General features: G+C 46.1%; 1 protein-coding gene across 1 annotated transcript in view; it reads right to left on the bottom strand.

The window, feature by feature from the left end:
* The window catches only part of HEPACAM (hepatic and glial cell adhesion molecule), a 30,541-nt gene extending 6,979 nt beyond the window's left edge, over window positions 1-23,562 (bottom strand). Inside the window, exons 1-4 of the mRNA XM_044437654.1 lie at window positions 23,475-23,562; window positions 4,939-5,280; window positions 3,070-3,351; window positions 44-137 (exon numbers count right to left, since the gene is read on the bottom strand). Coding sequence (XP_044293589.1) covers window positions 44-137; window positions 3,070-3,351; window positions 4,939-5,280; window positions 23,475-23,562 — 806 coding nt within the window. The remainder of the gene's footprint in view (window positions 1-43; window positions 138-3,069; window positions 3,352-4,938; window positions 5,281-23,474) is intronic.
* Window positions 23,563-27,817: the final 4,255 nt, after the last annotated feature.

Genomic DNA, 27,817 nt, shown 5'->3' with positions numbered 1-27,817 from the left:
CTGAAACGACAGATACGGAGATCTAAATATTGACAGTTCATACTTCTTAGATGGTTTCCAGCAGGCACAGACAGTCACTAAGGTAACCAGAAGGAAAATTCCTCCAGTTGAAAGGATTATATAGAGCGAGCTCCTTCCTATAGAGACACAAAACACAAGAGCGGCATTAGAGGTTGAGCCAAACCTGTTAAGCCAGTAAGGCGCACACGGGGATGGCTGCGGGTGTTGGGATTTCATGGTTTTAGCTCCCACTGCAGAATCATTAAAAAGAGGCCTGATTTCAGTGGAAGGGGCCAGTAACAAAGGCCAGGTTAACTATCATGAGAGCTTTCACTATGAGTTCTGGTCTCGAGTTCCACCTTTGAGTTGCTGAACTATTTATTTATTTTCATTTTTATTACATATCTATAAAACCAACCTTCCTGCAAGAAGCTCAAGGCAGTTTGCATGACTCTCACGATAACCCCATCTGGTAGGTTATGTCACAGGTGGGCAGGCATCAGGTTTACACATCTGTGTCCATTTCTTCCCTCCCGCCAGTTCAAAAGACACACAACTGGAATCAAGGGATTCTGAGCCCAGGAGTTTGATTGAGTGCCAGAAGCGTATGGACCCACTGCCTTTCCACATAAACATCAATACCAGATTCCCTCAAGCAATTTTGTTTCTGCTATTGTTAAGTAACTGGAATCAGAAATCTTTACTGGCCTACTGCAAATGATCTAGATCAGACCTACTAATATGCCTGTGCACTAGAGGGAAGACTCCAGAAGACAGTCAGAAATTTAACTTCTAAAGATACCAAGTGCAGGAAACAGAGCTATGAAAAAAGTGGCTGTTTGTGCAATATTTGTGTTCTCCAGTTCTTGGGTTGTATATCAGCTACTGCTGTTTAATTTTATCATGATGGTGCATTTCATTTTAACTATGATTTTCTCTATTATTGTTTTAATAGTTTTAAAGAGCTGCTGCATTTTAAAGAGCTGCTTTACGAGGAAATGTTCCAAAAGGAAGAACTTCTTTTGTTATTGTGTTCTTTCAAATTGAGTGGGGGGATGGGGCAAGGCATCTGAACTCCTCTGGGGATAGTGACTTATTTCCAGACCTTGGTGAGGTGGCCAACCTGAGACCTTCAGCCTGATTTCAAAAGCCCTCTGCAAGCAATTGGTTCAAACGTGTGGCAAGGGCATCTGTTCCTTCCCTGGTAGCCTACAGGGCTAAGAGTGGAAGAGGGTAGCAGAAAGTAAGAGGAAAGAGACTGGGAGAAAAAGGGGTGAGGCACCCACTTCTGCACCTGCCCACTGAGAACTTTATGCATTGCCCACCCTTATCTGTGAGGAAACATAAACCTCAACAGAAAAAAAGTTGTCCGTCTCCCACCTTGAAATTAGATTTTGTAGTAGCTTTTCCTTCAGCAACTTTACGACACGCCATGCTGAACGTTTGGTGAAGGAGAGGCTGGAATGCTCACTGCCAGCTGGACACAGCCTGCATGGATCTAGCGATTTATAACCGCAGTTTGCATTTTATGGGCACTTCCCTTAAGGACACCATGGAAACCCTTCTGCCTTCTCTGGCATTGTAGACCCTCTGCCAGCTGGAAGGGGCAGAACTGCAAAGTTCTATGGAGCCTACACATTGCTGCCCAAAGGGATTTTGAACTGGGGTGGCTCAAGTTCTTAGAACCTAAGGCTGAAAGAAATTTGAGCTCTACCATTTTGTGCATGGGTGGAAGAAAAGGTGGTGGCTTCCTGACTCCGGCACCTGAAGAGTGAGCATAAGGAAGAGAGCTGCAGAGAGCGGAGGGCTCTTCCCACCACACTGAAGGAACATGACAGACCAAGGGTCCATCTAGTCTAGCAGATGGACTCTGGGTAGACTCAGAGTCCTGGGTGGACACTGTTCACCCAGGGCCAGCCAGCTGCCTGTGGGATCCCACAAACAGGTCAGGAGTACAACAGCCCCCTGTGCCTCCTGTTCCCAGCAACTAGTATCCAGAGGATTGTTGCCTCTAATACTGGTAGTGGCATATCATATATCCATCAGCCTGCCCCTGAGCATGTCTATCAGATCAACCCCTTTACATCTCTTCTCTTCCCCTGGCTTGTTTTGGCCTGTTTATGCCCATGTGCCCACATGGGTGCCAACACTATTGACCTCTCCCATTGTTCTGAACCTCTCCGAAATGCTTAGATCACCATACCCTTGTCCTGCCCCACATGTCTCTCTTAACTCATACAGCCCAATACTTTCCAGCCCATGAACTTTTCAGGTCCACCATCTTCATCCCCCAAATCCTTTCCCAATCATCATATTTTCACCCATAAAACATACTCACCTTCCCCTAGTGCTTGAGTCCTTTTACAACCTTCCCCAACCTTTGTTATCACATATGTTGGCATACAATTCCCATCTTCCCCAGCTAGCATGTTAAATGACTATACCAGATGATGCAGCTTGCAATAAAAACATCTGGAATGCACCAGATGTACTCTAACTAACCCAAGATCCATGTAATTGAAATAACTCTCGACTATTTTTCTGTTTACCCCTTCCTCTGATGTCTTCCTTATGTCTGTTCTTGGAGAGCAAATTGCTTCTGATGGGGACAGTTCCATTCTGTGCTTCCTTGAAACGTGCACAGTAGCATCTGATAACAGTCAGAACAAGGAAAGAAAGCAGGACCTTGACTCTCCCCAGGTAGAACCTGCTAGCTGGAATGCTCTCCTACTCCGATAATAGTAGGGTGTTGTCTCAGCAGGGAGCTAAAGACAACTGAAGCCTTATGTAGGCGATCCTCATTGCCTGGTGAGCTGACTAGATCCTTAAAGGGCTCTCATGTGAGACTTTTGTAAGTGGAAGGTCTTGCCTAGATGTGATCCTCCAGGCAATAAGGCAATGGCAAGAAGACCTAGGATGTAAATCATGGAATGCTAGATTCAGACAGCCACCTGTGTGTGTGTTCCAGACTGAAAAATTCACATGGCACAACAAACAATATGAAAAGAACCTCCTCCAGTCTTCCCACATTCCCTCTTCCGTGTGCTCTGTCTGCAAAGTGGTACTTACTGTACACAGTCAGTTTTATGGGCATGCTGCGGCCGTAACTGATGGGATTCTCTACCAGACAACTGTAAGTGTCATCATCTGACATAAGAACTCTGGTGATGGTCAGCACTTTTTGGTCATGGGAAAGGATCAGCCGGGAGTCATTGCTGAGGGGTTTGCTATCCTTCAACCATGTGTAGATAGGCTTGGTGCCATTCTCGTGGGAGCAGTTCAGAGTGAAATTCTCACTGAGCTCCAGCACAGTTGAAGAGGCCAGGGCAACATGCGGCTTTGAAATTGGAACTAGGAGACAAATGAACAGGCCAATAAATGAGGTGACTCCTGTTTTGGGAAGTAAAACAACCACAACAAAATGGCAAAGAATGTTTCGTATTGTTTTCAAGCAATCATACCCACTCTTGTATCCCTTTGTATCATCAGGTACCATTTAAATAAGCTGGTTGGTTGGAAACAAACAATTTTCATTTAGTAACCATGGTGTAGTGCGAAAATTTCATCATGACAGTCTCTACCATCACACTGCCAGGGAGAGCCCAAAAGCTACAGTAACTTTATGGACTCTCAGCACACCAGCTCTTGTAGTTTTCATCTCCATCTGAAGCAGGTCTTTCGTAAAATACATGCTGCTTAATTGACTCTTCAAGACTAAGCTACTTCAAAACACCCGGCATCCCAAGGGAGAATATCCTCACTATCATTATTAATTTTGTTTCTGTCACCCCATTGCCAAAGTGCCATATACAGCTGTTAGGAAAATTAATTTCTCCTCACATTCCAGTGAGCAACTGTGAAGACTGCAGCTAAGCTCGGAGGAAACAGGCAATTCTGCCTGGGGGTGGATGAGGGGTAGATGACATCAGCCAAGCTGGATGGGAATTATGGAAAACCTGACCCTTCTCCGGCTCCCAGGTGCCTTGCACTGACACCAGCTGCCTGCTTCTTGACAAGCAAAGAACCTGTGAGCCATCAGGCAGTGGCATCGACAGCTTCTCAACACCACCACCACCATTGCTTGGGCTGCAGCAAGACTCGGATGAATAAGCAGGCTGCAAGGACAAAAATGAGGAGCAACTCTAGGGGATCTTGCTGGTGGAATCCTGCCGGGGTTTGGGCCCTTGGCAAATGCCCAAACATGCCTACCTTTGATACTGAGCCTGAAGCTTCAGAGGCAGTGAGTGGATTTTTACCAGGGAAAGCAGCCTTTGAAGAAGGAGTTCAGTACCTTCACTTAAGATGCTTCATCCCTGTGGAGTCTTTTAGGCTTTTAAAAAAGAAATCCTGAGATCCTACCACAGATCTCTTCAGTCACATGTATCTTGGTTCCAGGGATATCTTCTGATGGTATTCTATGAAAGTGGGCTATGAAGGACTACTGCACAACCTAAAAAATGAATGATTCCCTCAACTCGGGACACCAGCACCATCAGGGCAGGATTTGGGGTCAAGACTTCACTCAGCAGAAGGGCCCCCAAGCGCAGCATAGTGGGCTGACCAGATTCTGAACTCAAGTCATGCATATGGCCAGCTGGGGTGCTGTAGGGGCTACAGAGCTCATTTCTCAAACCTGAGTCTCCTGATCTGGCTTCTAGACTCCACTCAGCCCTCAAGTTTTCCAGGGGACTTTGGGCCAGCCACCGATCTTCAACCTAGCCTCACTCATAAGATTGCTGGGAGGATAAAACAGAGAGGAGGAGGAGGAACAAGAGGAAAAAAGGCAGAATATAACTATAATAGCACTTTAAAACTGTCATCTAAAAGGGGAGGGAATACAAGACCACTGAATCTGGAGTCTAAAATGAAACCACTGCACCACAAACTGAAGGCTTCAATTTATTAAAAAAGTTGCTTTTTTCTCAAGACTGCGCTTACCATCCACAGTCAAGTTAATATTCATCTCCCCAGTGAATGTGTCATCCGTAATGGAGATCTCCACTTCATACATCCCCTCATCAGACAGCTGCAGCTCATGGATCAGCAGGGATCCATTCTCGAAGATCTTAATCCTGTCCCGGTACTCCGTGCGCAGGTTTCCAATGATCCCCGTTCCGATGGATTGCACCACGGTCACGGCCTTGTCACGCTTGACCTGCCACTTGATCACAGGTTTGTCACTGCTGGTGCTGGTGTATCTCACAGACAGCAGGGCCGACTTGCCAACGGTACCATGAATTAATAGCCCTGGGCTGGTGATATTGACTCCTTCAATCAGATCTAGGGAGAAGCGAGCACAGGAACAGTAGCATCAGAAACATGGAGAAGATCCCTTGAAGTAGCTAGTAGAGCCAGGGGTTGTTCATGGCTGAGCAGTCTAAAACGGGGAGCTTCCTGCTTGGAAAATGACAACCCATCACACTGGATAGCCACGTGCCCCCATTTTTAGAGGATTACCCTCTACATTGAGGGTTTGTAAACAGTCCTAAGTCACTGGAGAAGACCCTGATGCTGGGAACGATTGAGGGCAAAAGGAGAGGGGGACAGCAGAGGATGAGGTGGCTGGATGGGGTCGCTGGGGCAGTGGGTGTGGGCTTGGGTGGACTCTGAGGGATGGTGGAGGACAGGAGAGCCTGGAGGAATGTTGTCCATGGGGTTGTGATGGGTCGGGCACGACTGCAAAGAATCTCCCTTGGATATCAAGGGCTTTCATTCTGAGCAAACCTACTCGGGTTTGCACTGTGTGTTGACTATGCATGGTTGGTTTTACAAAGTCCCATACAAGTGTTGCTGCCTTCGCTGGCTCATTAAAAGTGGTTTAATCCTGAATCTGTCTGAGCGATCTCCATCTGCAAGATTGAATCTCAATGATCTTAGGAGAAGTTGGAGTCCCAGCTCTGCTCCTGGCAACACGCTCCCAAGTTTTGCAGTGCCCTCCCTCCACCTTCCTGGCTGGTGCAGCAAGAGCCTGTGGCTCGGAGTTCTCTGGGTGTTCCAGAGAATGGCAGGGAAGAGCCAGGCTCTGCCCGCATGCCCAGAAAGGCTGCCTTGCCACCACCTCCTCGTGCCAGGGGGCCAATGCCTGCATTGGCTTAAACTGGCCCCCACATTCACCCCGCCCTCCAAGGGATGCCCGTGATCCTCTGAGTCTGCAATCAGCCTCATTGGGCCTCATTGCTATACAGCTCCCCCCTGGCAGTTTTCTGAAGGGAAGCTGCAGCAGGATTTCTTCCAGGGCAAACAAGAGGCTGAAAGGTTGGGGTTTGCCTGCGGAGACAGTGCCCACAGTTAATTCACTCTGTCTGAAAGCGGCACATCACTGCTGGCACCGACCAAGTCATGAGTAAAGCTCAAGTCCTCGTCCTGAATAGCGTGAGAAAAGTCTGATGCCGAACAGAGTTCACGCTGGTGATGGTGGAGAAAAAGTCAAAGCAAGCAAGGAAAAGGAGATGCAGCTCTCCTGACCTTTCCTTTCCTTGGCACCCAGAAGGACAAGAATGTGAAGGGCCACTATAGTACCACATTGTTGACTCGGAACATGTGTCTCCATGTAAAAGCATTCGTTATTTGACATTTAGAATAACAGTGGGACAATGAGGGACAGATGGCTAGGTTTGAGAGAGAGCGAGAAAGAAGCAGACAAACAGGCAGGCAGACAGACAAAAAGGGAACTTTTGCTTTTAGCATCTAGAGTGGAAAGGAATATTTCTTTCACATACACTCTCTGAACGTTCCAGCTAGAACACATATTCTGATGGACATCACATTAATCTCACAGGAATTGATTATACTGCCTTATACTGACTTAGACCAAGGGCCCATCTGGCCCAGCAATGTCAACACTGGCTGGCAGAATTCGTCCCAGTTTTCCAGCAGCATTCTTTCCTAGACCTACCTAGAGATGCCAGGCATTGAACCCAGCATCTTCCACAGGCAAAGCATGTGCTGCTCTCTTGATGGTGGGGATGGAGAGCTGGGCTACACATTGCGCCCACTACAGGACAAGTAGTGATAGGCAAAGGCTGAGTCAGATTCAGAGAGATGTGGGATTGACCATTCAAAGCATCCACCTTCCCAAAAAGTGTTTGTGCGATTGATGGTAAGGGGCAGTTTTTGATTCAGGAGCATAACGGGGTCCAGAAGCATCCGTTAAATAATTTCCCACCCACTCCCTTCCCTGAGCAGAGGTAACAGAATAGGGTTCATTAACAATTGATTATAAATGCCACACTGAACAGGAAGCAATTTGAGACAAAGACTGGGAGGAAAAAAACTTCTAATGCAAAATGCTGGAGACCAGAAAAGTCTCAACTGCACATTACTGGTCTAGACTGCAAAGGCTGGGCACGACAACGGTGCTTTGAACTGAGCGTCTCCCGCCTCTCACATCAGCTTAACCCTCATGCGAAGAGCAGTTTTCAAGGAGGTTTGCAGCTGGGGAGGAAAGGCTCCAGTCGTCCCCTCCTACATACCCTGCACGGCAATCACCTTTAGGAAAAAAACCTTTCCATTGGTGCAATGTGAACTTTCCCCACACCTTAATTGGAAGCTGCCGTGCTTGAAGATGCTCATGAAAAAACTCCCCAGGGCTGCTTTCTGGTATATTGTTTGTGCCTTTTCATAGCCACTGTAAATTCATTATTGTTGGAGAAGATCAACTGATTTAGGATGAGATGTCATTGGAGTGCAAATTAAAGAATTTATCTGATTTGCCATGGATGGAAAATTTGTCTGACTATAAAATTTAAATAAATCCCAATAATTATTTTAAAATGTGCATATACATAAATATTTATTCTTATGCATCAGCATATATAAAATTTATGCAGACTGGTGAGCCTAGTGCTGCCTCCAGTGCCAGGCAATTTCCCCCCAGGCTTTTAAATAAATTTTACATAAATTGGTGCACTTTGCTCCAATCTGCAGCCTGGAATGTGAACATTATGCAAACACACAGCCGGGGGCAAAAGAGGACACGTGCCTCTGGACTATGAGATTGGGAGAGAACAAACGCTCAGTATCAGATGAGCCGCCTCCAAAATGGCTTCGGCAGGCAGCCCGGGTGCTGCGATCTAAACAAAACCAGTATTGATATGCAGTGGAGGAACCATGAATCAGCTGGGCAACAATTAAGAGCTAGATCAGGAGCAGTGCACAGGAGCAAAAGAAAGAGCTTAGACAAGTCCCGAAGTCATAAGACCTATTAGTATGCAACAATCTCTTTCTCTCTCGTCCTTGTCTGATGCAAAATGAAGAGAAAATCTGCTGTCGAGAATGATATGGCAAATAAATTAGCAGGCACTCAAGCAACTAGTTGAAAGACGCATTTTAGATTTAATTTTATACACTTGCTGAGTGAATCTCAGCGTAATGGGGGGACCTGTGCACAGAACTTTTAATGCCTTTTTTCAGTCCATAAAAGCAGCAGTGCATGGGATGCTGAACTGGATCGGGGAGATCAGAGAGCTCCATGGGGTTCACCATTTTCTCTCATACAGTCTCCCTAGCAGAAATCCTCCGACCAAAGCTGCTATTACCCCGTCATTAAGGAAGGGGTGGGGGATTTTCACAGCCAACAAGCCAGAAGCCCCCAACCTTTTTGGACCCACAAGCACATACAGGAATTTGGGAAACTGTGAGCACCTCCCAAAATGCCTAATCAGTGGTTAATGACTTTGGTGTCTACCTGTCACATCTGTGGATCTTAACCTGCATCTCATTCAGCAAAAATCTTCATTTTGTGTCCACTGCACACCACAACAACTCTTTAATAAGCACTTGTATCATTTTACAAATTGCTGGCACTCTAATACAGTAAATGCATCTTTTAAACATATGTTTCAGCAATGTCGAGGAGCTGCTTCCTTTTGGGAGAAGGTTACTACACGATTTGCACTGGACTCGTCTTTAATATTCACTAGGGATGAGGAAGAAACTGGCTCACTTTGCAACTTAAGGCAAACTAATCTAAGTTTGCAATTGAAACCAATAGAAATTTGGTTTTTGTTTGCAATTTGCATTCACTCCCATTGTGCAATGGAGTTCACAAACTAAACACATGCACAAAACTGTAAAAGTGCCCACAAAAATGCCTGCATTTGTGAAAATTATGTTGAAAATGCATATATTCAACATGCGTTAGGCAAAATGCACAAGTGCACGCAAATATTTGTACAAATACACACACAAACAGCATTAATATATGCATGAAAGCCAATTAAAACTGATATAACACAAAATTACAGACAAACTGGGAGGCACATTCACTCATGGGAGGCCACAGGGGAATTTAAGCGGTGCCTAAAATAGGTTACACTCGGTGCCTCGAGGTGAAGTCATTCCACAAGTAGGTTGCCAACATCTCGTGTCCATTTCTGTAAATAAAATCTGCCCACACAGGTGCTGCCGAGCAGAGGAAACTGAACGCAGCTTTTTCCTAGCCAGGGCCAAGGCTTCTTGGTAGGGCTGGGAAGAGCTTTTAAAACCCCGAGAAATGGGGGAGCAAATGGCACTGTGTTAAATGTAAAGGGGATGCATTGATCACCGAGACAATGGCAAATCCAGGAGAACTCCCATATATATATATATGTGTGTATATATATATATATATATATATATATATATATATTTCCATAGTATGAGAAATTACTCTCCCTGGTTTTTCACACCTAAAAACCAGAAAGCCAAGCTGAATACAGTCGCAGGGCTAGGCATGGTCCTTGCATTTCAAAGGAGCTGTCCATGGTACTGAATCCTGGCCCCAGAAAAGATTCAGAGTAAAATCTGGAGGGGGTACACTGACACTGCAGTCCACAGCCTTATAGTTCAGTGCTCATATTACACATGCATAACATTAATAGTTTACAGAGAACAACTAATGCCCCCTGCAACAAGTTCCTTTCCCATTCTTTTATGATTGGGACAAGGTGATAATAGTAGCTTATGTGGGATCTGCACTAGTGTGACTATAGCCCCAAGATATGTGGGTAGGGCCAGTGGGTCTAGTGGTTAAAGCACTGAAGGATAAGGGAGGGGCACTGAGGTTAAATCTCCACTTAGCCAGGAAATTTACAGGATGATCTTGGGTCAGTTACCCTTCCCCCCCACACACACACACACACTTATTACAAAAGCCCATGAGGTACTAGTCCACATATTTTTAATATTTTATTATTCATTCATTCATTTGGTGAGTTTGCTAGGGGACAAGAGGAGGTGGATTGGGAGCAGGATCTGCGTTCTGGTGGGAGAAGAGCGAAAGAGTGAGCCATTCCGCCTCCGCCAGCTCACTCCCCCTCCTGCACAAGGCTCTGGGCAAGGGGGGCACACGGAGGAGTGCCATTCCAGAGCAGGAGAGGTGACATAGTCTGCCAGGGTGCCAGGGGACTGGCTGGACCCTCCTTGCTCCCACAACTAAACGAAGCAATAACAAGGCTTTGGGGGCTTAGCCCTGTTTGTGAGACGTTAGTGGAGAGCCAGCCAGAGAATGAGGAAACGATTAAAGCAGAGGCAGGATTCTTTTTACACCACACTAGCAGTTTAAGGGGTATGCCTGAACTGCGTGATTGCCCACATTTCTGAGAAAAAGCTAAACGTTCCGTTTCAGCTGGCTGAAGACCTTTGTGAAAGTATGCTCCAAACCTATGCCTCATAAGTTAGCACCACTGCATTTAATGATAGGTACGCCCAGGTAACAGTGCATGGGATTCCAGGAGATTATAATATGTACACAGCTGCTGCGGCGCACTTGTGTGAATGCGCTCACCATGACAGCCTGCATACACACATGCTGTTAGGATGAGTGCGTGCTCCAGTTTTCCTACACGGAACTCCATGCACTCACCTGGAGGCAATTTCTGTCCACCGGTGGTGATCCTGTTAGTGCTTTTACAAGATCGTAGCACAGGGCAAGCCAGAGAACAAGGGAAATAACTGAGTAGCGGATGGATCCTGTTTTCTTTCTGAGGGCTCTCGCCTGGTGCCATCAGTTTAAAGGGTGGCGCTTTTAAACCACTAGCATTTAATATCTTCTAGTGAGGACAGAAGCAGTGAGACAAAGAACTAAGCTTTGAGGAAAAGCATGATATAAGAGTAGCAAATAATGTAAGAACATAAGAGGCCTGCTCAGTCACACCAAACGTCTATCTGCTCCAGGTCCCTGTCTCCACATTGGCCACCCTGCCACAAAATCAGGGCATGAAAGCAATAAAACGCCTGCCTTTCCTTATTGTCTGGAAAGGCCTTTCAAAGCGATGCCCATTGAAATCCGACAATATTCCCTGGGAGAACTTTACATGCCTTTCTCTATCATTGCACGAGATGTTCCATTGCTCAATGCAAATATATGTTTTGTGCTGTGAAAGCTGGAGGTTCTATAGACCCGACTGGAGTCACCTTTCCGTGCCCCTTCTCAGTGATTAATGTGTTCCCATCACACAGTGCACAATGCCACTCGCTCCCCCATTTCTCAAGACTCTGGCATTTTTAAGAGCTCTTCCCAGCTCTACCGATGAAGCCTTGGCTGCAGCTATGAAAAAGCGGCATTCAGCATCCTCGGCTCAGCAGCCATGCACCGCCTGTGCGGGCAGATTTCACTTAGGGCAATGGACATGGGATCCAAATGTCGTTATGGAAGTGGCTCCTTCACTTGCACTTTAGGGGGAAGGAGACATTTCTTAGCTCTGCCACCACAGCCCAACTCTTCCTGTTTTGGAGATTCAGATTTGGAGAAGGTCAGAGGGCAGGGCTGAAGTCAAAAGGGGTGGGACCAAAGGGAACAAAATGAGGAATGTACCTTACCATGAAGCTCTAATTATCAGTAACTAACCCTCTGGAGCGCCCTGGTCTGGATCTGGCAGAAGCCGACAAAGCTACTTATCAGGCAGCAGGACAGGGGGTGGCTGCAGCCCTGACTCGGAGCAACTTGCTCGGAGGTGGTGTGAGCAGCCACTGAAGCCTTTCTTTTAATTTAGCCCCAGCATATATTGCAGCAGACTGAAATGGACTGGGCTACTTTGAGGACAAGAACTGTATCTTTTTTTCAGGAACCTGCAACTTTTGGCAGCTCCTTCTGTTGGGTTCTTTTGGGAGTGGTCCCGTCTTGTCTGATCCAGGATATTAATTCTCAAATACAAGTCCTGGAAGGTCTACAACAGAAGTTGTGGATGGGGCTTTCTTAATCCCATTTGCCCATTCTGTCTTGGATGGGAGATTTTGATTATTCTTACATGTGTTTCAGGTCAGGCAGATTCCAATATGGTTTGACCCAAAGTCAGGTCTGCTATGAACACACCAGGCCCCTCCCTCTCAGTCTTAGGACCCCCCTCACCACCACCTGCCCTGCAGCCTTCATCATGCACCCTTTCCTTGCAAGGATGCTGGAACTGCAACACAATGATGACACTGAAGTTCTTTGGCAAAAGCCACACACATGATATTTATTTGCAAGGTTATGTCCGTTTTGAAGTAGCCTTTTCCAACATAGTGTTTCCCAGGTTATTTGTGCTACAATTCTCAGCATTCTGGGAAATTTGCCACTCTGGCTGGGCTGGAGACCAAAACATCTGGGCAACACCTGGTTGGAGAGGCTACTTGGAAACTGCGACTGCTGTTGTGAAACCAGAATCTTCCTGTAGATGAGCATCTCCTTTCTGCATGCAGCTGAAGGTGGCTTTGACTCTCAGCCAGCTACATTTGTGTGGCCTCTGAGGGCAAAGTACCTTCCTAGGTTGGCGGGTTCCTGACCAAACCTTACCTGATGGCTACAGCAGGCTGCTCTGAGCTGCATTTTAAAATTTCTCCACGTGCCTTTGAGGCGACATTGCTCTAGGGCATCATGTGAACTTTCATAAGTTACCACACATTGCTTTCATAAGCTACCACGCATTGAAGGGATTGTGGGGAATTTAAAATGGCAGCACAGTGGCCCAGGAACTGATACCAGGACTGCCTGGACTCGCTTAGGTTGGTGGGGAAAGGATGTGAGGACAGGTGGTCCTCTCTTGTATCAGGTGGATTACCACTGCTAGGTCACTATGAATAGAGTCAAAAGCATTGGAAGGGGGGTGGGCAGGCTGGGTGAGTCAGTGCTGGCGATAGTCCAAGATGACTATTTAGAAGGCTGAGTTCTTTCAGCACATTTTGTATCCTGAGTATAACAACTCTCTGCAGGGAAGGACTGGACTGGGGCAGGGGAGGCGGGCAAGCTAGTCTCCTAGGCACCAATTCCAGCTTTTGCAGGGCAGAAAGGAGACCGCCGGGAGCCGAGTACAAAGCTTTCAGTTGTTGGGCTTAGTTCCTTCCTGGCATGAGTTTAAAAGGCCGCAGTGTAAGGAACATCGGCATTTGTGATTCTCCAGGCCACATCAAGGACCTGGCAAATGTAATAATCCGCAGCTGGACAAAGGCAGCAGAGATGGCTGAGCCTTCCCAGGGCCAGTGAGTGGTGCTTCCGTGTTGGCATAGTTTCAATGGTAGAGCAGGGTAGTTTCATCTTAGAAATGCACCTGGATTTTGTGTGTGATTATTTTGTTCTATCTGGGGGTCTACAGTTATTGGCAACCACTGCTAAAAAGGTCTAATCTTCTTAATTGAAGTCAACAAAAAGAGTTTATATGAGTTTTGTGGACACTTCAGGGTCACTTCATATACTTTCCAAGCACCTCTAATTGACATTCTCCCCAGCCCAAACCACCACCTCATAGGATGCACAAGAGGGCAATGAAGAAAACTGAGGACAGACTGGCCCTGGTTTGCATGATTTCCATGGGAAGTCATTGTGCTCATGTTAGGGTTGCGACCCCTTCCGAGAAGCCAGGACAGCGTGGGTGGATAATAGCCAAATAGTGCCTAGCATGTATCACAGCTTAAAGAAGCCAGGATAGCTTGCTTAAGCAGAGGTGATTCTGTGAACTAGGTCACAATCAGATAAGTGGCTGTCTTTTGTTCATCCGTCTGTAGTTACTTGAAGGAAAGGCACTTTGTCCTACACATTATAAACACAATCCTAAACTGGGAATTAAAATTAGGTTCCCATTCTAATCAGGTGGCCACTAATACACCACCAAAGAAAGAGACATGCATTGCTGGAGAAGAAGAAAAAGAAGCAGGAGAGGATGAGGATGAGGATGGAGGAGGAGGAGGAGGAGGAGGAGGCAGTAGCAGTGGTGGAAGAAAAAGGAGGAAAAATACAGATTTGCATAAAACATATACATGCAGCATTATATGTATGGTACAAGTTTAAACAGGGCTGATTTAAATAGAAACACAATACATTTTTCCACACTAGGGAAAATTATGACCCATGCGCTCCATCAGCCTGGGTGTTAACGGATGGTGGCCAACTTCAAGGCCCCTGCTTTTTCCATTTGCATTTTAAAAAGTTTTAGAATTTTTTCAGAATTAGATTTTCCAATTTGATTTCAAACTTTAATTTGAGATATGCTTAGAAAATGGTTCCCCCTAAGCTGTAGTTCATTTATTTTGCATTGGTAGGAAAGCTCCCAATGGTTGCAATCTTACTGCTTCTTCAGTGTTTTTAGGCTTCATCAAGATATCCCCAACATCTAAGGTGGGTTGGGTGGTGACCAGGAATATGAACACAACCAAACCTTGGGTTTGGCTAAGTTCTCCAAATTTCACATCAAATCTTATTCCATCATATTGCAAACATTTTTTTGTGTTGGCATGAATATTCATGTATATTTTTGTATTTTTGCAAATGTACTCATCAGTTGTGCATTTTTCTGAACTGTACACATTCTTCTCCTAGTAATTAAACTGTGTTTGTGAGCATTTTTTCTAACTCCGACAGGCTCTCAAATGCATTTGTTGGGCTGTGCATATCACATTGCAAGCCTGGAAATATACGGACTTCACCCACATATTGTATTTGAGCCTGTGTGTGGTCTGGAAAGAGTGATCTGGGGAAATCCAGATCAAAACTCAGCCTAAAATTAATGTCTCAGACATCGCTAGTGGCAAACTGGGAAAGAAGCAATTTCACTAGTGCTACCCACTTACGGAACACCCTTCCTGGGAGGTTTGCTTGGCACCTATTTCATTATCTTCTCTGATGCAAGAGGACGACCCTTTGTTAAAATGTCTGGATGTTTTCAGATTGTCACCTGCTGCTTTACTGCTTGTTCTCATGATGGATTCGCCCAGCTGTGTTGAATTGATTGTATCAGCCCTATTACTTGGGCTTTATTGCTGGACCCATCCTGGGAGATGCTTGCCTGGAGGGCAGTATAACAACGTAATATGCTAACCAAATTAATGCTGTTCACTGGTACTCCGCATATATTTAGGAGCAGTACCAGAAATAAGGCTCCGCAGCTCCTAGATCCAAGAGCAACCACGCCTGAGTTCAGCCTTCACATTTCTCTTCCACCAAATGCCCTCCACAAAGATTCCATGAGCAGCAAGTTGGTGATGGCGCAGGCCTGCTTGTCCCCACACCCAGATCGGAGCGCAGTGGACTGCCATCCCGATGGATGAATGGCTCTATTCACCAAGAAGGCATTTCCTTGATCGCTTCTTTACCGCAGAGCCCAAGAGTTCTTAATACTGAGTGGCAACCATGACGCATCCAGCCGCACCTATTCATGACTTCATGGGAATGAGCACACGAGGCTAGCACCTTGAATAGCAAAAGCAGCAAATGGCCAAGCGTTACCTAGGCAACAGTCAGGCCTGGAAGGCAGGGCATGTCAAGAGCTGATTTGGGGAAATGGCAGAGATTGGTGCTCAGTGGAGGAATAGGGGAGTTTGACAATACCTTGTCCCTTCCCCTGCATTTCCATTGTTACACTTGGTGCTATTAATGACTCTAGAAATTTCTGAATCGGTTTTTCTTTTAAAGGTGAGGGGTATACTGGGTGGAATTGGGATTTGCCTTATCTTCGTGGATGCTGCAATGAAATGAGGTAGTTATGAATGGAGGTAATTATGAATGGATCCACAGTATTGGCTGAGGCCTATAAGCAGAGACATTGGTTCCATCCTTACTCTGCACCAGCTTGTACTGCAGCCATGCTTATTAAGTTCAGCCAGATTTGGTGGCAGGATAGACCTCACTACTCCAGAGAGCAGGCCGGGGCTGGGGGGTGGGGGGAGATCACATTTTTAAAAGGCTCTTCTCTATTTCTCTGAAAGAAAAAAAAACTTCCAGGAAAAGGGAAATTAGCACAGGAGACGAAGCTCAATGGAACCTTTTCTCCCTGATACCAGCACCAGCACCTCATTTATATCCCACCCTTCTTGTTGCTGTGAAGACCCAGGTTGGCTTACATAGCCCTCCAACACTTCATTTTATCCCCACAACAACAGAGATGCGCTTAACTGACACTGTTACCACTTGATCTATGCAAGAGGCTCAGTACAGCGAAGCTGCAAATGTTTTTATTGTGGCACAGAAGTGGAATAAGCAGAAACAAACTGGCACCTCTCAGTTGCATGAGTATTCGCTCTGCTTGGCTATAACATGCCTGAACAAGCTCTGGTGGAAGCAGCGGCCCCCAGAAGTCATGCTCAGCAAGTACATGTCGAGTGGCATTCAGCTCTACATGGTCCCAGTGCCTCCTGATCTCAGATTAAACGCACCTGCTTCTGGAAGGCCCCAGCGACTGATGGAGAGCATATCTAAACAAACAGCGTCATGCAGACCAAGGAGCTATCGAAACACCTCTGGGATAAAGTTCTGAAGAAGCATCAAGCAGGCTGGCTTCTAAAAATAAAATTAATAATAATCCCAAACTATGAACATCTCCTGGAACCCCAGAAGAATAACTTCTATTATTACATAATAGAAGGCTGCAGCCCAACCGTGACTTTGCCTAGGGAAAGCCACCCACAAAAATTTAGTGACTGGGCATTCATCAGAGAAGGAACCAAGCAGCCATTAAGAATTCTGAAGAGCTGGAAAGATCTGCCTCTGAGACTGGAAAATCCGGCCTTAGGATAAATGCCAACTGGATGCTCCACAAAACTGGGCTTTATGGGAGAAATAAGCCTTTGCTAAAGGAAACCCTGGTTGATCAAAAGGTCGCCAGTTCAAATCTGCACAACGGGGTGAGTTCCTGTTGCTCCGTCCCAGCTCCTGCCAACCTTGCAGTTCGAAAGCATGCAAATGCAAGTAGATAAAAAGGTACCACTTCGGTGGGCAGGTAACAGCGTTCCGTGCACTTCGGTGTTCAGTCATGCCGGCCACATGAACATAGAGACTGTCTGCGGACAAACGCTGGCTCCCTCGGCGAGGAAACAGGGATGAGCACCGCCCCCTAGAGTCAGGCATGACTGGACTTAATGTCAAGGAGAAACCTTTACCTTTTAAAGGAAACCCATATCTAAACCAGTTTATTGTTTGCAAAAAGACATATAAGAGACACAGCAAACACGTGCGGAAAAGGCTCTCTGATGTGACCAAAACTTTTTGACTATTGGATCTTGTTTCAAAACTCCACGCGTGGCACAAAACAACATGCTCACTGCCATGAGAACCCCATTCCCACGGTGGAGCACGATGGCGGCAGCACCACTGCCGAGGATGCTTTTCCTTGGTAGAGACTGGGGCAACGGCCAGGAGTGAGGACAGAAGGCACAGAGGCAAATACAGGCCAGTCCTAAAGGAAGGCCTGCTTCCACTTTGCAAGGGACCTGGGACTGGGGTGGAGGCGCACCTTCCAGCCAAAGTAACCCTGGAACAGTTTAGAAACAAGAACCTGGATATCTCAGAATGGCCCTGCCAAAGCCTAGACTTCCCTCTGACTGAGAATCTGAGGCAAGATTTCCAACTGCTGTTACTGCTGTTCAACCAGAGCTGCCCATCCAGCCCAACAGAGCTAAAGCACTTTGGCAGGAAAACATGGCAGGATCCAGACGTGCAAAGAAACTTACCCAAGAAGACCCACAGCTGTAATTAATGACAAAGATGCTTCTACCATGTATCAAACAGGGCAGCAGGGAGATACTTATTCAACCAACAAGTATTTGTTTGTTTTTCTTTACTTTTGTGTCACCGTGAACATATTTTACAGTTTCACCCTTTGAGGATCTTGGCTGTATCAAGTGGTAGCAATGCCAATCAAACCCATTTCCATCCCAGGATGGAACACAAGATATGGAAAAGCTCAAGTGGGGTGGTGAAAATTTCTGCATGGACCTATAAAAGGCATGACAGTAACTATCTTGAGGCATTTGATCTAAATTTAAGAGATGACACACAAAAAATAAGGAATTGGGCAGGAAGGTACAATTGACTGTTCAAAGAGATTATCATAATAAGCTTCTATTTCTTCTTCCTCTGCTGTGCATACAGCAACTGTTCCTGCAGCCTCTGCTGGGGGGCGGGGGCGGGGGAATCCCTGCTTCATGGAGTGGGAAGTGTTGTAACCACCCCCCCCCATAATCGAACATGCAGCCAGGGCATGGCTCGTCACGGGTAAAAAGCATGATCAGGGTGTCCTGTTCGCGTGAACAAGAACAGGAACCCCAACGAATGTGCACGCTACGCAAGGCTGACAACAAAGCAGGCTACACTCAAGCATAACCGCAAACGTCACGCCCTTGTACCCTCGCTTGCTTGCTTTAGCATGGGAAAAGTGCAAAATGTGCAAATGTAGCTCAGTGGGGTTCCCCAATGTTCGCTGTTATTCAAGCACCTGCATAGTTGTAAAAGAGTATAAAAAAGCTGCATTCTTCTGCTCGGGACCGCACTCCAACGAGTGTTTGGTCCCTGCAGGTAAATAAACTTCTTCTCTCGAAATTCCACCTGCTCTCTGGTCTCATCCATAAAACCGCGGCATACAACAGGAAGGGACAATGATCATTTTATCCTTACACTGTCCCTAGGAATTTGGTCAGTTGCTTTCAGGCTGGCACCTCCAAATCACCCAAGCTTTCTGTGCATAGTATCTGGAAACGCCTGTTATTACTTTGCTCATGCAGTGACTCACACAACAGGTTTAAAATTGCGAGGAAAGAGTTCAGTGATCAAGCACCATGATCGGGGCCTCAATGGATATACTCAGAAGTCACAATAAATGTTCCTGCCACCCCATTCCTTCTTGACACTGTCATAACAAGTTTAGGAGCTCAAGGGAACAATCCTATACATGTTTTAACATGAAAAAGTCAAAGGGATTTTTAGAGTTTTTCTACCTAATCATTCATAGGATTGATTGCACCTTTAGCCTCCATTTAAATTGCACTTTGCCATGTTGTCTGTACTCTGTAAAATGAGGTTGATATTAACTACAGTGTGCTGGAAACAAGCAAGCTTCAAATCATGGTTTATGAAGCTGATTCAACAAACTGTAGTTAAGATTCAGCATTCTGTAGTTTGTGAAGCTGATTCAACACACAGTTTAGGGTTTGGGCATAAGGGAAATGCTGGTTTATTGAAACTGAAAGAGGAACTTCTGATTTCTTCACAGCTACCCAGGGAAGGAAAACAGCGCACAAAGCTGGGGAAGGTTAGGCTTCACAAAGAACACACTGCGTGTCCCTCTCATGGTTCTTGGTGCATTGCAATGAGTATTAAGACTACTTTATACATGACAATATTTCACTACAAATCAATACATGTGTTGTACAACTTAACATGAAATTTGTACCATGTGTATCAGGGATTTATGTCCCATGAGCTGGAGTCTCCCAGATGATGCAAACAGAGGGGAAGACCCCTTGTAAAAACTGACCTCTTGTTAATTCCTCTACAGCAGGGGTGCAGACCACCTGGGGTTCCCATCCAGCCCACCGGGCTTTCCCAGAAGGCCATGCCTCCTTCCCCCAGTCCAGCCCAGCCCAGCCCTCTCTTACCCTACCGCCATTCATCTGGTGGCTTCCCAATACTTGCATAGCTCTTCCTGCACGCTAATGCTTCTCCTAAAGCTTAGCTAAGGGGAGGAAGAGTTCTACTCAAGAACACCGGTATCTTTGGCCCTTCCCTTCTTGTCTTTGGTTCAGCCATTGTGCCTTCAACCTTACCCAGTACTGGAATGCAGTCCCGAGAGCTTCTCTGAAAGGAAATCCTGCCCTCAGGCTGAACTAGGTTCCCCACTGGGATGCTGAAGCATCCCATGTCAGAATCTGCTCCTCTGCAAAGCAGCTCCTTTAACAAGAGAGGATTCAAGAACCATTTTCAAATACAAGGACGCACCAAAGCCTTGCCTGTCCTAGAAACAGAAACACTTATTTCATTCAACTGTGAGAAGCTGAAAAGCCCAGGACGGAATGTCCCAAGCGTGCCCGCTGCACAAGTGATGAGAAAACATGAGGGAACTTTTGCCACCATGCAGTCGGGAGGGGAGGAAAACAGATTAGCATGAGCGAGCACAGGGCTGTGGTGCCAAACAGAGCACTTTTCAAAGGTAAACTAAGGGAAGGTGCGGGGAAAATGGAGCTGAATGTATCCTAGACTTTAAGCAAAATAAAAATTATCTCAGGGATGAACGGATGTTAGGCTTGTTGGATCTAATTTGTTTTACTTTTTTTAATGGGACCGTGAGACCCACCAACTGAAAGCCGGTACTACAAATACAAACAAACACCCTTACCAAACCGCTTACACAGTGTCTTTTCATGCAGAAATAAATCACTAGTTACCCCCTACATAAAGGGGGATAATTTTGTTGCTTCAAGTGGGAGTTAGAAATCCTTTGCTGATCTACTCCAAATCACAACTACTACTCCAATCTACCTGTAGATACATCTCTAACCTGTACACCCATGGATTACATCACTCTCTCCACATTTCCTTGGATAATAAATGCTACAATATTAACATTTCTGCCTCACCAATTTACTTAACTTGCAGCCTTTATAACTGAAAGAAGGCACAATATTCTTTGGAAAGTAGTGCTTCATAAATGGGGAAAAGACCAAGTGGTGCGGAAAAGGCAACTGTGTGTGATGGGAAAGCAAGCATAACAGTACGATCAGATGCAGGTTTGCATTTGGTCCGCAATCAGATTGAATCCGCAATCTGATTCCTGCCCCCACCGAAAGTCAGCTGAGGGGAGGGTTGGGCGGGGTGGCAGAGCTCCGGGGCGGTGCAGTGTTTCGACTGCTGGACTGAGATTCAGCCATGATGCCACTTGTCACTCTCAAAGTAGGCTCCTTCACAGAGCGGTGAGGCTAAATGAAGAAGAGAAGGGCTGTGTGACCCACCTTGGTTCCTTGGAAGAGGAAAACGGCTGGGGCAGAAATGCAATAATAAATGAATAAAACAGATCCCAAGCATCGCACGTGGAATATCCAGAGCCATGATCTTTGGCACCTCTGGACAGGGCCACAAAGAAGTCTCCTGAGACCCCTGGAGTCCCACTGCCAGTCGACGCCAGCAGTGCTGTCCTGGATGGACCACGGGGCTCACCCATCAGAAGACAGCTTCTTATGGGCCTGGGAGCTTTGGCACCCCTCTGCCAGGGCTACCATCAGTGCAGAGCCTGGTCTGAGAACTTCTGGGACTGTGTCAGGAGTGGCCTTGGGGTTCTGAGGGCCAAAGCCCTCATGCGCCCCTCCCTGCCTTCCATATGATTCGCAGCCTACACAAGCTGCAGACTGGCATGGCTATCTTCCACCCCCAGTTTTAGAAGGAAAGATCTGCCAGAAACAAGGGAGGAAACAAGCTGTCCCCCACAACTGGAATGAACAGACAGGGCTCTGGAAGTGACAGATCATCTGCTATGGGACTCTCCCCCAACAGTTAGGATTGCTCTCTAAGTCTCGCTGGGGGGGGGGCACAGTTAGTCATCATTAGAGTAGACCCAGTGAAATCAATAACTCAATAATTCTACTCTGACCATAATTAAGTTTGGATCCAACCATTGTGTACACTGGTCCCAGGAGGAGACTTCAGAATTGCATTCCAATCTGTCGCAGTTCACTGGGAACAAACCTCATTGAACTCTATGGGCCTTGCTTTCCACTAGACATGGTTTTCCACTGCATTTTTATCCTCACAAAAACAATCCTGGTTAGGATGAGAGTCCCTGATTGGCCCAAGATCACCCAGTGAGTTTCATGGCCAAGTAGAGACGAGAACCCAAACCTCCCAGCTCCCCAGCCCAGCGCTCGAACCACTGTATCACACTGTCTGGTAAGATAGATACAGGGAGCTACTCCCTTCAAGCTACCACCATACACCCCAATTGCAAGCCCATTACTTTGCAAAACAAGCCATCATTCAGTTTCATGTATAGAAAAACCTGGTGTGTAGAAGTACAGCTGGAACAAATGCAGGCACTGTCACACCATCACCGATCGCCTTCATAATGTTCGATCGGAAGAAGTCACTGCAGCTAACCCTACAGTCCTGTGCCTTTCTGCTCAGAAGTGGGTCCGACTGAGCTCAGTCAGACTTACTCCCACATACTTGGGTGTAGCCCCATGAGTTACGCTGGAGAAAAACTCCACTCAGCTCACTGGGACTTATTTTGGAGTACAGGGGCCGCTCTGGTCACTCTTAGCAGTATGGCGATGTCCCACGCCACCATTTTCAATGAGAATTTTATCACCCAATAATCTTATTGCAATGTGCCCATTTAGTATCAGATCCAGTTGCAAGAAGTTAACATAACAAAATTTAGCATTTGTATATGACCTTCCCAAGTTTAACATGCTTTACATGTATTATCTAATTTGAATCCTTATAATAACCCATTAAGGTAGGTCTGCTGTTGCCCCTTTTTTGCAGATGTTGGGAAGAAGGGGTATGAAGTCTGAGAGTGACTTGCCTAATTAACTCCCTTGCAGTAGCAACATTCAAAGAATGGATTTCCTGTTCCATTGTAGCCTCTTAGTTGCTACATTACACCAGTTCTGCTGTTTTTTGTTCATTTTTCCCAAAATGTGGGATTACTGTTATTCAAAAGATCTGCAGCATTTCCAGGGCAATATTTAGAACAAAATTGCTTTTCGATCCTGTGCAATAAGTTTTAAGGTGTAAAAGGCTAGCCAGTATGTGGGGCTGGCATGCAAAGCCCTTTCTGGCTTACATTTTGTTTAAGCATTTAGGTGTTACAATATTTTCCAGCAAAGCACTGCGGAATGAACTGTCCAAAGATGCCAATCACCTCTCCTCCGCCATTCCAGATTAGCTCGCACGATCAAACTGCCTCATTTTAAAAAACTCACCCAAGCAGAACAAGCACTCAAAAGACCCCAAGTTCGAGTGCTTCCCTCCATTTCAGAGGCACACAGATCAATAACCTACTCTATAAAGAACGGCTCAGTCAAATCCTTTCTAGTTCCATTGAAACAGAAAGGAACGCATTGCCCTCCACTGCCAGAGACCCCCATTATGTGCGGGATGCAGAAGGTGTTCAGAGGCCCCTTGAATGCTTCACACCTCTTTGCCTAGGAGCTCTGCGGACAGGCATTCAGCATCTGAACCGAACCCTCACCCCCGTGCAGGAGTATCTGCCAAACCCCACAGCTCTGCTCCAAAGCTATGAAGAGTGCAGTTTTCCTACCTGTGTAGTAGATTATTAGAAGGCAAGCTACGTGCACGAAACCTGAAGCACTGAGAACTCTGGACAAGACTTCCCTTTCTCTCTTCATTTTGGGTTTAGCTTTAGATCCTTCTCACAATTAGCATGATTTGTCCACTCCGGGCACGTCCCTTAGTACCGCTTGGAGTTCTCCTGTCACCACTGAACTCTGCCAAGTCCTCTTTCAATAGACAGAGCGCTGTGTGTTGTGGTGGGGTGTTGTTGTTTTTTCCCTCCTTTTCTTCTCTTTTGGTCAGATCTGATATTTTCTGGTTTCATGAGCCCTACATCCTCATTTTCAAGGGATTAGAAAACACATTTTAAAAACACAACGAGCCATGAAGAATATATGCAGACAGCTCTCCAAAGCAGCATCACAGCAACGGTGTGACTCTACAGAACAAACCCTCCAGGTCCCGTTCTCTATGGATCCTCTCCTGCAGCTCCTCAGGGATCTGACACAGGCCCCTCTTTACGCACGGCTCTCAAACTGAATGGTTTGGCAAGTGTGCAGAATGATCTATGGAAGCCATCTGCCTTTCCTGGCTGTGTGCAGGAGCTGCATCCCTTGATGGTGGTAGTTCTGGCTTCTGCGTAGCTCCCTTCACTTTTACTTCTTGAGAGTAAATCTGCACTGGAGAAAAGGACTTTCTGCAAAGATTTCCTGGCAAAGGCCCCCTGCCCAGCAAAGAACAATTTGTCCTCAAGCGATTCAGACTGGAATGTGGTGGAGGCTGGTGGCCTAGATTCAGTGTGGCAATGTAACCATGCCAATTGCCTTTTGAACTTTAAAGGAACCATTCGTGGTTCTAATCCGAGAGGGCATATGGTTCAGCACCTTGGCCAGCTCCTTTAACAGCCAAGCAAAAGCCCAGGTGGCTAGGCTGCCCTACTGACACTGGAGGCAGCAGCCTCCACTGCTTGAGATCCAAATATGCTCCGTGTAACAAGCTAGCAGCCCCTAGTCCCCTAGCCAATGATGCTCATTGGTTCCTTCCTTCCTTCTTTTTTCTCTCTCTGGAGAATTAGAAAATATAGTATTCTCCTCAAGCAAGGAAAGCACACGCCTGGTCCCAAACCCTCAAATATACTCCCTCAAAATAAACCATTCTCACTTAAACATGTGGGTCTCCCCCCAGCTAGGATGCTCTTGCTGTATTGCTTCAATTCAGAATGATTTTTTAAAGCTAGCAGTGTATTGGCAATGCACAGCCCAAGACAACTGTTAGCGGCCCTCCCCTATTTCATTCAGGGAGAGGATGAATCAGGTCTGAATAAAGGAGCGCTACAGATTCACTGATTTAAACGCAACATCAGGAAATGCATTGCCCAAACAGAGGGCAAGAGAGGACACTGATTTCAATGCACATGTAATTTATAGGAATGGATGCAAATGCAGAAATAGACAGGCAGTGAGTTTACCATTTGTTGTTAGTTGAGAAGTTGCATCCGACCCATCATGACCCCATGGACAAAAGTTTACCATAGTGCCCATTTATTTCATTAACAATAACATTGTTGACTGTTGATGGGTAATTTTAATGCTGTAGCTCTCCCTTCTTATGGGTTAAAAATCCCTTCAAACAGGAAGAGGAAAGTTCTTAAAACTGAGGATGCCTTTGGCAACTCTTCAAATACAGGACTGTACTACACAAAAGAGAACACATGGCTACCCTATTAAGTCACATTTTTGAATTCACAAGCAAACGGGTCCAAGTGCTTCTCAGATGTACCTTAAAAAGAAGGTAACATGACATGAACAAGGGTGAAATATGCTCCGTTCTACCAATTGCTGCCTTGCAAAAAATATTAGAGGTGACCAAACACTGGCTCACTCCAGGTTCACGGACCCTGTAACAGCAAGTGATCACAAAACAGCTTCAGCGGACCAACAGGTCTTTTCATTTTGACCGTATTCAGCTTCCACTGTTGCTGCACTCTGATGCTTTTAACTCCAGCTCTGGCGACACTGTCCTTCCTACATCCTCCTAACTAGGCCAACATTCCAGGCTTGAAGTGCCAATTAGTCTCCTTTTGTTGTCTTAAATCTTTTGAATCAAGAATCGGTTACCAGATGCAGAGAATAACCAAAAAGAACTGAATGCTTTTACGATTCCATCTCTGTTGTCATTAATAAAATGCAATATTTACTGCGGAACAATTGTGCCAATTGTTCTAAAATGGCTGATTAAGGTAGCAGCAGAAGGTGGGAGGAGAGTCCCCCAAATGCTCATTTGATTTCTTACCAAACTGCTTAATGCCTGTGTCTTCCAATTCCTAGCACAGAAAGCTGTTCCCAGTGGTTGCTTCCACAGGACCATGGAATTGGGAGGCCGCTGAATGCATTTTGATGTGTTTTGATCTATTCCTATGAAGAAAAAAGAACCAAGAAACTTTCCCGCACGAGTTGTTGTTCTTATTTTAAACAGAAACAGCTAATCTCCACACTCGTTTTCTGTCACTGGTGTTCTTGGCCTTGCCTCCATACAGGGCAAAATCACAAATAAAGGCTTTGTTTCCAGCAAGACAAGTTGGTGTATTGCTGAATACTGCAGGACTTTGTTCCAGCAGGCTGGTTGGCTCTTTCTGTGACGCGCTGATGGGATGGTCAGATATGCCCCCCATTCCACTCAGCCCACTGCCAGGCATGAGTAGGGAACCACACTCCTAAGGCTCGGAGCTCTCCAGGCCCCTTGCAGAAGCCACAGCAGGAACAGCCTGCCCTGCACAAGGAGGCTGGGGGAGAGGGCGAGAAAACAGTTTGCGTTGCCAGAGCAGGAGGGCCTGCATCCCCAAAACAGAGGGTGCCAATTTGTGCAGGTTCTGCTTGGCCAGTGAAGGGGAAAACTGAGAAACAGCCAATCAGGCATTGAAGTGGAAATATTTTCCCTCATGTAGGAAGGAAAAAAGTGACCTGAGTTCCTACTGGCTCACTCTGCACTCCAGGGGCTCTCTGTTGATGGGCAACATGAACTCTCCCTCCTGCTCTCTCGTCTCATGGTTCTCTCTCCAAGCTGGCCCTTCACCGGACAGCCAGTCAAACAGAGTATGCCTTCAAATAGAGAACTCTCCTCTGTAAAGTAGGCCACTTGCCCACCCTAGGGAAGGCACTGAGGATGATGGGGGAATGAGCTCCATCTGATTTGGGTATAATTGTCCTGGATTAAGATACGCGACTCCCCACCAGGGCCCAAAACAAGAATAGCTTGTCTTAATCGTCGCCAATCCAAAATCTCTTAAAGGGGATATAAAATGTCTGATCCCACACATATAAAATAGCTTGAAGAAAAAATATCTTCAGACATGAATAACAGCCAGCAGGCCCCAGTAAACTATTTGAATGCCATGCAGTAGAGGATGCTCTTTACCTGGCACCAAAACAATAGTAAAGTTGGCACCAGGCAGGCCTCAAAGGGGGGCTTGTTCCATAAGAGGGTGGCCACCACTGAAAAGGCCCTCTTCCTTGTTGGCACCATCTGATCCTCCCTTGGAGGTGACAGGAGCAGGTAGGCTCCAGAACTGGATCATAGTGTCCAGGGGGATAAAAGCTGAGAGAAGCATTCTGTCAAGTATCGTGGTCCCAAGCTGTATAGGGCTTTACAGGTTAAAACCAGCACCTTGAATTGGGCTCAGAAGGATATAGGAAGCCAGTGCCAGCAGCCCAGAAGTGGTGTTACATGTTCAGACCATCTGGTCCCTGCATTTTGCACAAACTGCAACTTCTGAGCAGTCTTCAGGGGCAGTCCCACATAGAGTGCATTGCAGTAATCTTGCTTAGAGATTACCAGAGTACAGATCAATGAGAGGAGGCTAACTCTGTAGATGCATACAATCCCATATTCAAAGAATGCATGAAGAGGAGAGGCAGAAACAGAAGCACAGGTTAGTTGCATCTCTCTGGAAGTGCATCTATGTTATGTTCCTGCCTTCTGACTCATCAGAGGGTCATCTCTAGGTGCCCTCCATCTGCAAAGGCATGTCTGGTGGCTACCAAAGAAAGCTTTCTGTGCAATGGCACCCCCCCCCCCCGCCATCCCAACAGCAGAATGATCTCCCCAGGGACAGCCACCTGGCGTCTATTCTGTATTCATTTAGACAGCAGAAAAAAACAGTCCTTTTCTACTAGCATTTAATCTTTAATTGGATGTGTTTATTTTCAGTTTACTGTTGATTCTTGTATAAAAACTATACTTCAATATTTTGAAAAGTTTGTTATTTATTGTATCCATTCTAAATGCATCAGCCAGATGAGCCCATATAAATGTATGAATAAAATTAAATTATATGAAGGAAAGTGCACTTTGTACATTCAGACTTTGCTCATG

This window comes from Varanus komodoensis, unplaced genomic scaffold (genome assembly GCF_004798865.1).
Source record: "Varanus komodoensis strain SLA01 unplaced genomic scaffold, ASM479886v1 scaffold30, whole genome shotgun sequence".
In the NCBI taxonomy this organism is placed as follows: Eukaryota; Metazoa; Chordata; class Lepidosauria; order Squamata; family Varanidae; genus Varanus; species Varanus komodoensis.
Note: the sequence above shows the minus strand (reverse complement) of the source record. Positions and strands in the feature narration are given on the sequence as shown.